The 13546-nt window shown below is 38.1% G+C and overlaps 1 protein-coding gene across 1 annotated transcript in view; it reads right to left on the reverse strand.

The window, feature by feature from the left end:
• Positions 1-1975: 1975 nt before the first annotated feature.
• LOC102840342 (chromosome unknown open reading frame, human C4orf45) overlaps positions 1976-13546 on the reverse strand; it is a 145684-nt gene continuing 134113 nt past the window's right edge. The window contains exon 4 of the mRNA XM_006867937.1: positions 1976-2171. Coding sequence (XP_006867999.1) covers positions 1976-2171 — 196 coding nt within the window. The remainder of the gene's footprint in view (positions 2172-13546) is intronic.

Here is a 13546-nt window from a genome sequence, read left to right on the forward strand (position 1 = left end):
AGAAGGCAGCTACCTGGCCAACCTACTTGAAAACATCCATATTTCTACCCATTACAAAGAAAGATGACCCAACAGAATGCAGAAATCATTGAACAATATCATTAAAATCACTTGTAAATAAAATTTTTCTGATGATATTAAAAAAAAAAAAAAAAAAAGTTGCTGTATTACATCAGCAAGGAGCTGCCAGAAATCCAAGCCGGATTTAGAAGAGGACATGGAACTAAGGATATCATTGCTGATGGCAGATGGATCTTAACTGAAAGAAGACTATACCAGAAAGATGTTTATTTGTGCTTATGGACTATGCAAAGACATATGGATCATAACAAATTATGGCTAACATTACAAAGAATGGGTATTCCAGAACACTTAATTGTGTTCATGAGAAACCTGTACTTAGACCAAGAGGCAGTCATTTGAACAGAACACGGGGATACTGAATGACTTATATTCAGCAAAAATGTTCATCAGGGTTGTATCCTTTTACCATACTTATTCAATCTGTATGCGGAGCATATAATTTAATAAATTGGTTTATATGAAGCAGAACATGGCACCAGGATTGGAAGAAGACTCGTAAAAATCTGTGATATATAGATGATACAACCTTGCTTGCTGGAAACACAGAGGACTTGAAATACTCACTGATAAAGATCACAGATTATAATAGCTTTCAATATGAATTGCATCTCAATGTAAAGAAAACAAAAATTCTCACAACTGGACCAGTAAAAAACATGATAAATGGAGAAAAGATTGATGCTGTCAAATACTTGATTTTTCTTGGATTCACAATCAATGCTCAAGGAAGCAGGAGTCAAGATATCAAACGACATATTCCATAGGGCAAATCTGCTTCAGAAGATCTCACTAAAGTATTGCAGAGCTAAATTTGCTCTTAAGACTAAGGTGCACCTGACCCAAGCCAGGGTATTTTCAATCACTTCACGTGCACATGAAAGTTGGACAATGAATAAGGAAAAACAGAAGACTCAATGCATTAGTATTATGGTGTTAGAGAAGAATATTGAAAGTACCATGGACTGTACAGAAAAACACACTAACTAACCTGTTTTGGAAGTATGCTTCTTAGAAGTGAGAATGGCAAATTTTCATCTACTGTACTTTGAACATGTTGTCAGGAGGGACCAGTTCCTGGAGAAGGATATCATGCTTGGTAAATTGGAGAGTTGGCAAAAAATAGGAAGACTGCCATTGCTATGGACTCAATGGCAGTGAGGTTTTTCAGAATTTTAGCTTACTGTATGTTGTTGTTAAGTGGCGTCAAGATAGTTCTGACTCATAGTGACTCTGTATAGGGTTTCCAAGGAGTGACTGGTGGGTTTGAATCACCGACCCTTTAGTTCAAACCAACTTTGTAGTGCAGTGCTTAATCCCATAATGCCACACCAGGACTCCTACTGTATACCCACTGTATAAAAGAGCCTTCAGATCACTGTGGATTAGGCACTGGGCTGCTAATCACAAAATCAGTGGTTTAAATGCACCTGTAGTTCCTTGGGAAAAGATGAGGCTGTCTGTTCCCATAAAGACTGACAGTCTCAAAAACCCTGTGTGGGGTTACTATGAGTCAAAATGCCTTTGTATGAGGAGCTCTGGCAGCATAATGATGAAACACTTGACTGCTAATTGAAAGGTTGGAGGTTTGAGTTCACACAGAGGCCCCTTGGAAGAAAGGTAATTGATTTCCCCAAAATCAGCCATTGAAAAATCCTAGGGAGCATAGTTCTACTCTGACATATACAGGGTCATCATTAGTCAGAATTTACATGACAGTAACTGATTTACCCACTGTATGGACTTCACTGTGGAACTCTAATATCAATTACAAATGCTTAACAAATGAAAAGAACTATAAAACTATGAGTTTTAGTACACTACATAATAGTGTTCTCTAATTCATGTTAAAACAGTCTAGTTTTTTTTCTGTGATTATTCAGAAAGCAAAAGCTCATACCTGGTCTTTATAAGATATCTTTGGCAGCTTAGATGGTATGGAAGCCCTTGGTGCCGATGATTTACTCTGTCTAACAAGGATAGTCCACTTGGAATTTCTTTTATTGGTGTTCTCAAAATCACCAAGCTGCCAGGCAAAAGAACCACGGCTATATCTTCCTTGCATATCCATAATATAAGGTTTTGGTTGCCTGAAATAGAAATGAATTGGTCAGTTCTTGAATTGAAAAGGCCTAGAAACAAGACCAGGAGTTTTCAGGTAGTTGTTCACTTGTGATTTAAGGTGATTTCTAGCCACGTGGTTTGGGAAGCTAAGAACTTGATCCATTGACCAGTGTTCTGAGAAGGTTCTGGTCTCTCCATTCCACTTTACTTGATGTCCAGCTGAGGGATATGCAGGGAAATGCCTGCGCTGACAAGACACTCACCTAATAACCTTGTTCACCAGTGCACTTGTGTATGATGCTTTTTTCCTTTTTTTTAACCAACCATGCACCTTGCAGGGAGCACAGTGGCTCTGTAGGATAGTCACTGGACTGTGAAACACAAGGTTCAATCCCACAAACTGCTCTGTGGGAGAAAGATGAGACTTAATGCTCCCTCAATAAGATTAACAGCTTTGGAAACATATCCTGGGTTGCTATGAATTGGGGCTGACTTGATGATATACAACAGCAACAAATGCACCTTGGAAGCTAAAAGTGGCATGTTAAAGCTAAAACTTAATGAGACCCATGCATTCTCCTGCACATTTTGCTATCCTGTGGGCATTTAGGAAAGCACCGACTTTGTGATTCCAGACCCAACTTTGGGCAGTGTGCCACAAGAAAAATCTAGATTTCATCTTCTTTCCTCAGTGAAGTCCTTTACTAGGTTCCAACAACCCTATATTAAAACATTTTGTCTGAGCTTTTATGTCTGATTATAAACATCAGCTCTGGGAAACAGAAAAAGGATTTGCCATTTCATTTGAAAAGTTCTTGTCTCTCTAGAGAGCGTCATGGAGCTTCTTAGCCCCACCATCCTTTTACCTTGGCTTCCAGAGTCCTTGGAGAAAGCAAAGTTTCCCTTCTTAGAATCAGAGTTCTACAGGTTTCCAAGTTCTTAGGACCAAGATTTGTGATAAGACTGCATTGCACTTCACTCATTCAAGAACATTCTAGCACTTAACCACATGCCAGGCACTCTACCAAACACTGAGGAGATGACAGTAATAAGGCAAAATTTCTGCTAACACAGAACTTTTATGCCAGTGGGAGAGTGACAATAAACAGATGAATACAGGCCACTCCCAGGTTACAAATGCAATCCGTTCCTAAATCTGTCTTTAAGTATAATTTATAGGTAAGTCGGAGCAGGTACATATGGTTCTTATTTAGCATCAGTTCATCAAATATTTGTCTTAGTATATAGCATGTATTTTACCTTTTTATCCATATAAAACAAGAAACACTTCCAAATACACTAAAAAAATCTTTTTGTTGTTAAGTTCTGCCAAGTCGGTTCTGACTCATAACAACCCTATATAAGATTTCCAAGGAACAGCTGGTGGGTTTAAACTGCTAACCTTGTGGCTAGCAGTAGAGTACTTATCTTATCGCTCTACACCAGAATTCCTAATAATAAAAGTAACTACATATAATAAAAGTACTGAAGAGAGAAAGAGAATCTATGTGTTTGTGCATGTGTTTAGGTTTAGGTTATTGTTAAAAAAAAAAAAAAAAAGGCATAGGCATTAAAGAACTTCTTAAAACAGTTTAGGTAGAAAAGACAAAAGGTCACTCTCATTCCATTTATGTTTTGCAGACCAGATGGGCATTTGTGAGGTTAGCACTATGATAACATTAATAGTCGGATGATGCAAAAGATGATGGAGTGATGGCTACTGTTGAAGATGATGGTTCTGGTGCTGGAGAGTCAAGGTTTGATTCGGCTGCTGGAGATTGGGTGGAGCTACTACTGGAGTCTTGAAGTAATCATCAACTTCTTGAAGTAATCATCAAGGGAAGTTTGTACAGAGCTTTTCTTTCTCTCATCATAAATGGTTGGTAGCAGCTGAGGCCCTAGATAGTTGTTCAGTAAATTTTAGTGACCCTCTGTTTAAGCGGGTCACTAAAACAGTTCCTCTAACTTTGCCTCCCTGCTTCAATGAGATGAAAGTCTTCAGCTAACCCTTTCATAAAGAATCCTTTTTTTTTTTGCCTTTGGAATTTTCAAGTCCTGGTCTTCTTCAAATACTATCATCTGCTGCTCTAGTTCCATAAAATCTTCATTGGTTAGTTTTATGGATTGAGAACTGATGAACTCTACAACATAATTTTCACTGATATTTAATTGCAATATCAACCATAGGGTGACAAGCTTCAGTGATATTTTCAGCTACAAACACCCCTGAAAATCATGCACTAATTGAGGGTACAATTTGTTCCAATTTTCTTTCTTATTTGACTGCTTCACTTCATCCCAAGCATCAGCAATGTATTTGGTGGGATTGTATTGTTGTTATTGTTGTTAGGTGTTGTCAAGTCGGCTCTGACTCAGTGACTCTATGTGCAATGATATGAAACACTGCCCAGTCCTGCGCCAATCTCACAATTGTTCTTATGGATGTTTGAGCCCATTGTTGTTGCCGCTGTGTCATGGATATCTCTTTGGGGTCTTTCTCTTCCTTGCTGACATTCTTTGCTATAATTATATACTTTATAATTCCTCCAGAACTCCCTTAAGTTAAAATTATAACATTTTAAGTAGCCCTGACTGCTTGTGAGAAGGTCCACCATAAACGATAGGCCTAAAAGATTATGATCTCCTGATCTTTGGCTGAAGTAGTGATGTTGCTGAAGTAGTGATGTGGTATTGGGGAATAAAAATGAAACCTTTAAATTGGGATGAAGTTCATCTGAAGTTCTTGGACATCTGGTGTGTTATCAAGTACAAGAAGAACCTTGAAAGGAATTTTCTTGGCCAAGAAATAATGTTCAACAGCAGGGACAATTGGTTCAAAATAAATCTTCAAAGATGGCAAGTGTAACCTATGTCTTTGCATTTGTGTTCCAAATAATGAGAATGCATATTTTAATGATACAGTGACGTTCCCTCGGATTTAGGGAGTGATACTCAAGGAATTCTGGTGTGGCATTGTGGGTTAATGCGATGGACTGCAAAGTCAGCTAGAACCACAAAGTTGGTGGTTCAAGCTCACCGGTTGTTCCTCAGAAACCCTATACAGCACCACTATGGGTTGGAACTGATGCAATGGCACTTAACAACAACAACACAGGGTTCTGGTGAAGTACTGTAAATAATCACTGCACTACTAACCACATGATTTACTATGCCAAGAATGACAAATTGAAGAGGAATGGTGTTGCATTCATTCTCAAAAGAAATATCCAGATTAGTCATTAGGTACAATGCTGTCTATAACAGGATAATATCCATGTGCCTACAGGGAAGCCCAGTTAATACAACTATTATTCAAATGTATGCACCAACCACTAAAGCCAGTGAAGATGAAATAGAAGAAGAAATCTACCAACTTCTTCAATCTGAAATTGATCAAACATGCAATCAAGATGTATTGATCATTACTGGTGATTGGAATGCGAAGGCTGGGAGCAAAGAGGAAGGATTAGTGGTTGGAAAATATGGCCTTGGTGATAGAAATTATGCTGGAGAACGCATGACAGAATTCTGCAAAACCAAAGATTAGTTCATTTCAAACACCTTCTTTATCACCACTGGACCAATAAACAACATTCTTATCAATGGAGAAAAGATTGAAGTTCTCAAGGACTTCATTCTTCTTGGATCAACACTCCAAAAAGCAGCAGTCAAGAAATCAAACGATGTATTACATTAGGCAAATCTGTGACACAAGACCTTTTTAAAGTGTTGAAGAGCAAAGATGTCAGCTTGAAGACTAACGTGTGCCTGACCCAAGCCATGGTATTTTCAATCACCTTATATGCATGCAAAAGCTGGACAGTGAATAAGGAAAACCATAGAATAATTGATGCTTTTGAGTTATGGTGTTGGAGGAGAATATTGAAAGTGCCATGGGCTGCGAAAAGAACCAATAGATCTGTTTTGGAAGGAGTGCAGCCCGAGTGCTCCTTGGAGGCCAAGATGGCCAAACTTCGTCTCTCATACTTTGTACGTATTGTCAGGAGGGACCAGTCGCTAGAGAAGGATATCATCTTTGGTTAAGTGGAGGATCAGAGAAAAAGAAGAAGATCCCCAACGAGATGGATTGGCCAAGCATGGCAACAGTGGTGAGGTTGGCCTAGGACCGGGCAGTGTTTTGTTCTGCTGTGCATAACATTGCTATGGATCTGTACTGACTCGATGGCACTTAACAACAACAACAACAACAATTAATCACAAGATCAACAGTTCTTTCTAACCCACAAACCACTCCTCAGAAACCCTATACAGGTTCACTGTGAAGCAGAACTACTTGACCAAACAATAATAACAACACACAAGCAAAGACTTGATATTAAAATCCCTGGATGCACTGCTGTTGTTGTAGTTAGGTGCCATCAAGTCGGCACCAATTCATAGTGACCCTATGCACAACAGAACAAAACACTGCCCAGTCCTGGGCCAACGTCACAACTGTTGCCACGTTTGAGCCCATTGATGCTGCCACTTGGCCGATCCATCTTGCTGAGGGCCTTCCTCTCTTTCTCGGACCCTCCACCATACCAAACATGATATCCTTCTCCAGCGACTGGTCCCTCCTGACAATATGTCCAAAATATGAGAGACGAAGTTTGGCCATCCCGGCTAACAAGAGCACTCTGTCTGCACTTCTTCCAACACAGATCTGTTGTTTCTTTTGGCAGCCAACGGCACTTTCAATATTCTCCTCCAACACCGTAACTCAAATGCATCAATTCTTCTGTGGCCTTCCTTATTCACTGTCCAGCTTTCACATCCATATGAGGTTATTGAAAATATCATGGCTTGGGTCAGGCGCACCTTAGTCCTCAAGCTGACATCTTTGCTCTTCAACACTTTAAAAAGGTCTTGTGTCACAGATTTGCCTAATGCAATACGTCGTTTGATTTCTTGACTGCTGCTTCCATGAGTGTTGATCCAAGAAGAATGAAGTCCTTGAGAACTTCAATCTTTTCTCCACTGATAAGAACATTGTTTACTGGTCCATTGGTGAGGACTTTTGCTTTCTTTACTTGGAGATGCAATCCATACCGAAAGCTGTGGTCTGTGGTCTTTGATCTTCATCAAAAAGTGTTTTAAGTCCTCTTCACTTCCAGCAAAAAAGGTTGTCAATATTAAACATTTGGTCAGTGAAATAACCTCCCTCCTCAGTAGTTTTTTTTTCAACGTTTCAGGAAAAATCACACACAGCAATTACATTGATATTCGCTACTTCACCTTGTACTTTCATATTACATAAATTTGCCCTCACTTTGAAATGATTGAACCAATTCCTACCAACAAATTCTTCATCACAATCACATAACTTTCTGCATGTGCAGCTTTAAAATCATTGAAAAGGGCTTCAAAGTTTTTCTTGTACAGAATTAAGGGAATAGGCATACTACACTATTTTGATAATCTAACCAAATTGCCAGTAGCCTCCTTCTTATTCTTAGGTACTATGGAGTCATTTCTGATTTGTAGTTACCTTGTATGGGTTTCTGAACAGTAAATTCTTATGGAAGCAGAATGTCTTATCTTTTTCCCATGGAGTAGCTGATGGGTTTGCACTGATGGCCTTCAGGTTAGCAATCCAGTGCTTATCCTACATTGCCACCAACACTTCATCAGTGGCCTTAATATTTTAATAATTAAACCACTGTGTTGCTAAGTAATAATTTTAACTTTCATCAGTACAGAGCCTTTCACAGACTTCATTACTATCACTTTCTCTTTCATAAGTATGTTAAGGTTTTTCCAATGAATGATGGCATTTCACCTCTTTCCAACACTTTATTATTTTCAATAATAATCTTCCTTTTCTTTAATGCATCACCAGTACATGCATCAGTTTTACACTTTGGAAGCATGCTTACAAGGGTAAATAAGAGGAAAATTTAAGCCAAATACAAAGCTACACACTCAACACAATGTTAACAGCAAGATAATCAGACTTAAATATGCAGACAGCATTCTCCTTCCTGCAGCCAAAGAACCTCTGAAATCCAGGAATGTCACCATGAGCATCACAAAGCAGTATAAGTGTTCCTTAAGAACCATTGTATTTAACTCAAAATTTTAATACAATAGGCTTTATGGGAGTTCTTCCTTAAATTGTCAGTAAACTGGGCATTCCTTTTGAAAAGAAACTTTTTATTGTGAATTGAGTGAAGGTTTACCGTGCAAATGATCAGTTTTACATTCAACAAATCGCATACTTTGCTTCATTACATGGTTGCAGTCTCCTTCATGTACCAAATGTTAACAGTATTTACCTCTATTCATTTTAATGATTGCATTTCTCCCTTTGTCTCCCACTACCTTCATCTTTCCTTTGCTAACCACCTCTTGTTGTATATTGCCTGCCCTGTCACCCATGTTAACAAGTGTCTACTCTCTAACCTATCAATGATTTCCCCTCCCTCCCCACGCCCAACCCCAGCCATCAGAGATTGTTTCTTTTATCAAGAAAACTTTTTTTAAAACTTAAAAAAATATAGGTCTCATTCAATATTTGCCCTTTTGTGACTGACTAATTTCACTCAGCATAATGTCCTCCAGGTTCAATCATGTTGTGAGGTGTTTCACAGATTCATCATTATTCTTCAATATTTTGTAATATTCTATTGTACCAAAGTTTGTTTAACCATTCTTCTGATGATGGGCATTCAGGCTGTCTCCATCTTTTTGATATGTTTCTTGTAGACAGCATATTGAAGGAACCAGTTTCCTTATCCATTCTGCTCTTTTTGTCTCTTGAATGGTACATTTAATCCATTTACATTCAGTTGTAATTATCAATAGCTATACATGTGACATTGTGGGTTAATGAGCCAGACTGCAAAGCTGTTTGAACTGCAAGGTTGGTGGTTCAAGCTCAACAGCTGCTCCTCGGAAGCCCTTTAGAGGTTCACTTTGGGTTAGAACTGACTCAACAGCACTTAACAACAACAACAACATGCATTGATCATTGTCATTTTTTTCATGTTTGTTTTTTTGTGTGGTGCTGCTGGATTCTTTGTTCCACATACTTTTCTATGCTGAGTTCATATTGTGTGGGTGTTTTCATTTTCATTTGTGTTATAATAACGTTTACTAAGTCTCTCTGATTTTCCTCTTTTTTTTATTTGATGTGCAAGTGTATTATTTTTCTTTGAGATTACCATGTAATTTAATAATTTTTCCCTGCCTAAAGCAGTCTGTTTTAGCTTGAAGTTTACTTGCTTGCTTGCCATTTGGAAGGTCTATATCTATACTATTTCCTCTTTTTGCTTTGTAGTTGATTTCATTAGACATTGATAACTCTGGTTCCCTATTTTCAGTCTTGTAGGTTTGTTTTACTTTAAATTTATATCTGGATTGAGTTCTGGGTGGTGTTGTCATGTATGGTAATCTCAGGTTGTTGTCTGGCATTGTTGGTTCTCAGTCCAAAGACTACCCTTTAGATTTTTTTGTAAAGTTGGTCTGGTCATTAGAAATTCCTTTACTTTTTGTTTAACAGGAAATGTCTGATTTTGTAGTCATGTTTGAGGGACAGCTTTTCTGGTATCTGATTCTTGTTTGGCAATCTTTTTCTTTCAGAGTTAAGTATATGTCATTCCATTGCCTCTTGCCTGCACAGTTTCTATTGAGAAATCAGAGCTTAGTTTTATTGGTTCTCCTTTATAGGTAACTTTTCATTTTTCCTAAACTGCTCTCGGATTATTTCTTTGTCTTTGTTTTTGGAGTGTTTGATTATCTTATATCTTGGTAAAAAGTTTTTTCGGATCTATCCTGTTTGGGGTTTGCTCCACTTCTTGCTAAGTGCTTATCTGCTTGTCTTTCATGATGCTAGAGATGTTTTTTTCCAACAACTTTTGACAATTTCTCTGTGCTTGTCTCTTTCTGTTCAGGAATTCCAATCACCCATAAGTTATTCTTCTTCTTGGAGTCCCACATAAACTATTAGACTTACTTTGGATTTTTTTCTGATTGTTCTTCTGGCATATTGGTATTATGAGATTTATCTTCAAGCTCACTAATTCGAGCTTCCTTTGCTTTGCAACTACTCCTTTGCCCTCTCAATGTATTGTCCATTTCTGAGATCTTAGTAAAATTGGGTTTTCTTAGCTACTTCTAACTGTAGGTAAAATATCCAGTAGAAAAAGAAATCCAGATAATAAAGAGAAAATGCTAGGGATGCTTTTTTTATGAGGCTAGGCAGAAGGGGAGGAGGTAATGTTTGAGCAGAGAGATAAATGAAGTGAGAGTAAAAAATCCTCACCCAGGTACAGGGGCGAGATATTCCCTTCCCATTCCTAAGAATCACTGACTCCTAGTGTTGGGAGACAGCTGACCATGTCACTCACCAGCAAACCTTCCAATGGCTTCTCATGGCCCTTAGTTATCATATATCTTCCAGTCGATTCTGAATCATATGTACAACAGAACAAGACAGTGCCCAGACCTGCACCATCCTCACAATCATTGCTGTGTTTGAGTCTATTGTTGCAGTCTATGTGCCAATCCATCTCATTGAGGAGTTTCCCAGACTCTTTCTTTATCGAACATGATGTCCTTCTCCAGGGACTGGCTCCTACTGATAACAGGTCCGAAGTACATGAGATCAAGGTCATCATCCTCATTTCTAAGGAGCATTCTGACCACACTTTTTCCAAGATAGATTTATTTGTTCTCTGGCAGTTTGTATGCATTCAATAATCTCCAATACCATAATTCAAATACATCAGTTCTTCTTCAGACTTTCTTATTCATTACCTAGTTTTCACATGCAATGAATACATGGCTTCTGTCAAGTATAGCTCACTCCTGAAAGTGACATCTTTGCTTTTTAAAGAGGTCTTTTGCAACAGGTTGTCCAATACAATACGTTGCTGGATTTCTTGACTGTTGCTTCTCTGGGCATTATTTGTGGATCCAAGTAAAATGAAATCCTTAACAACATCAATGCTTTCTTTGATGTTTATCATGATACTGTTCAATGAGTCTAGTTGTCGAGATATGTGTGTGTGTGTTTATGTTCAAATGTAATCCATACTGAAGCCTGTAGTCTTTGACCTTCATCAGTAAGTGGCTCAAGTCCTTGCTTTCAGCAAGCAAGGTTGTATCATCTGCATATTGCAGGTTGTTTATGAGTCTTCCTCCAATCTTGATGCCTCATTTTCCCTCGTTTAGTCCAATTTCTCAGATTATTTGCTCAACATACCTACAGATCAAATAAGTATGGTAAAATTATACACCCCTGTTATACACCTTTCCTGATATTATCTGTGCATTATCTCGAATGACTGCTTGTTGGTCTATACACAGGTTCCACATGAGCACAATTAAGTCTACTGGAATTCATATTCTTCACAGTGTTATCCATAATTTGTTATGATCCACACAACTGAATGCATTGTAGTCAATCAAACACAGATAAACATTTTTTGGTATTCTCTTCTTTCAGCCAAGATCCATCTGATCTGACATCAGCAATATCCCTTATTCCACATCCTCTTTTGAATCTGGCTTAGATTTCTGGCAGCTCCATGTTGTACTGCAACAACAATTTTGAATTTTCATCAGCAAAATTTCACTTGTGTGTTCTATTAATGATAGTTTAATAATTTTTTGCATTCTGTTGGACCACCTTTCTTTGAAATGGGTACAAATATGAATCTCTTTCAGTTGGCTATTGTTGTTGTTACTGTTAGGTGCTGTTGAGTCAGTTCCGTAGCGACCCTGTATAAGGTTTCCAAGGAGTGGCTGATGAGCTTGAACCACGGACCTTGCAATTCAAACTGAGTTTGCTGTCCAGCCAATAACCTATAGTGCCACACCAGGCCTCCTTCCAGTTGGCTAGGACTTACAAATTTTTTGGCATAGACAAACGAGTGCCTCCAGTGATGTATCAATTTTCTGAAGCATCTCACTTGATAGTCAATCAATTCTTGGAGCCTGTTTTTTCACTAAGGCCTTCAGTTCAGTTTGGACTTCTCTTTCAAAACCATCAGTTCCTGAGTGTATACTACCTCCTGAAATGTTTGAATGTCTACCAATTCTTTTTGGTACAGTAACTGTGTATATTCCTTCCATCTTCTTTTGAACATTTATTGTGGTTTGGGTGAAAGCTTAGTTTCCTATTCAACAATTTATACACATTTTATTTCATGACATAGTTACAATCTCCTTATATTGAGGAGCACTTTTTCTACTTCTTCCTTGGATTCCCCATTTCCATTCATCCTTTCCTGACTCTTCTTTTTTTCTGAGCTTTATTTTTAGGCAAATGCTGCCCTTTTAGTCTCCTATGGTTGATTGTTCTGAAGGGTACATTGCTCATGGGTTTTATTGTTCATTTTATAGGCTTGTTTATTGTTTGATTGGAAAATTATCTCTGTGGGTGGGTTCAGTTCCAGTTTTGAAAAATGTCTAAGGGCCAGTCTTAGGGGTTCTATCAGTCTCTGTCAGCCTAGGAAGTCTGGTCTTTTTAAAATGATTTTGAATTTTGTTCTACATTTTTATCCTACTCTGTCCAGGACCATCTGTTGTCATCCCAATGATAGCAATGGTCTTGGTAGCCAGGCACCGTCTGATTCTCAGGCTAGTGGCAACTATGGTTCATTTGGGCCATTAGCTCTCTGGACTAATTATTTCCTTGAGTCTTGGATTTTCTTCACTCTTCTTTGCTCTGAAAGGAGAGAGAACTTTAAGATGGCTACAAGCAAGAGGTTTTTTTTTGTTTTTTTTTTTTTTCTATGAAAAAGTTAAATTGAGTGAAGGTTTATAGAGCAGATCGTCAGTTTTAAATTCAATAAATCATACACTTTATTTTATTTCAATAATTGCAATCCCCTCCATGTAAAAACAGTTAAACCACTTCCTTCATGTGGTCCTTATTTCCATTCCACCCTCCTTCCCAACCTTTCTGAACATTGTCATTAGGTGAATGTTGCCCTTTTGATTTTGAATGATTGACCATTCGATGATAAGCATAACTTACTGATCTGAAAATTGGGCCATGAAGGTGAGTTCAGTTCCTAACCTCAAGTGTGGCAAAGAGTCGTAGTCTCAAGCTCTTTCAGTCTCTTTCTAACCAACAAGTCCAATCTTTTAAAAATAATTTTCAATTTTGTTTCTCCCACTCTATCTGGGACCTTCTAATTTGATCTGTCTCAGAGCAGTTGGTAGTAGTAGCTGGGTACCATCTAGTTCTTCTGGTCTCAGGGTTTGGGAGACTAAAATTCACATTTTCCATTAGTTAATTGGAATAATTGATTCCAAGCATCTTCAATTTTCATTTCTCTTCTTTCCTTCACACACGAGAGAGACCAGTGGTTACATCTTGTTGTTAAGTACTGTTGAGTAGATTTTGACTCAGTGACCCTGTGTAGGGTTTCTGAGGAATGGTTGGTGG

This window comes from Chrysochloris asiatica, unplaced genomic scaffold, assembly GCF_000296735.1.
Source record: "Chrysochloris asiatica unplaced genomic scaffold, ChrAsi1.0 scaffold00112, whole genome shotgun sequence".
Taxonomy (NCBI): domain Eukaryota; kingdom Metazoa; phylum Chordata; class Mammalia; order Afrosoricida; family Chrysochloridae; genus Chrysochloris; species Chrysochloris asiatica.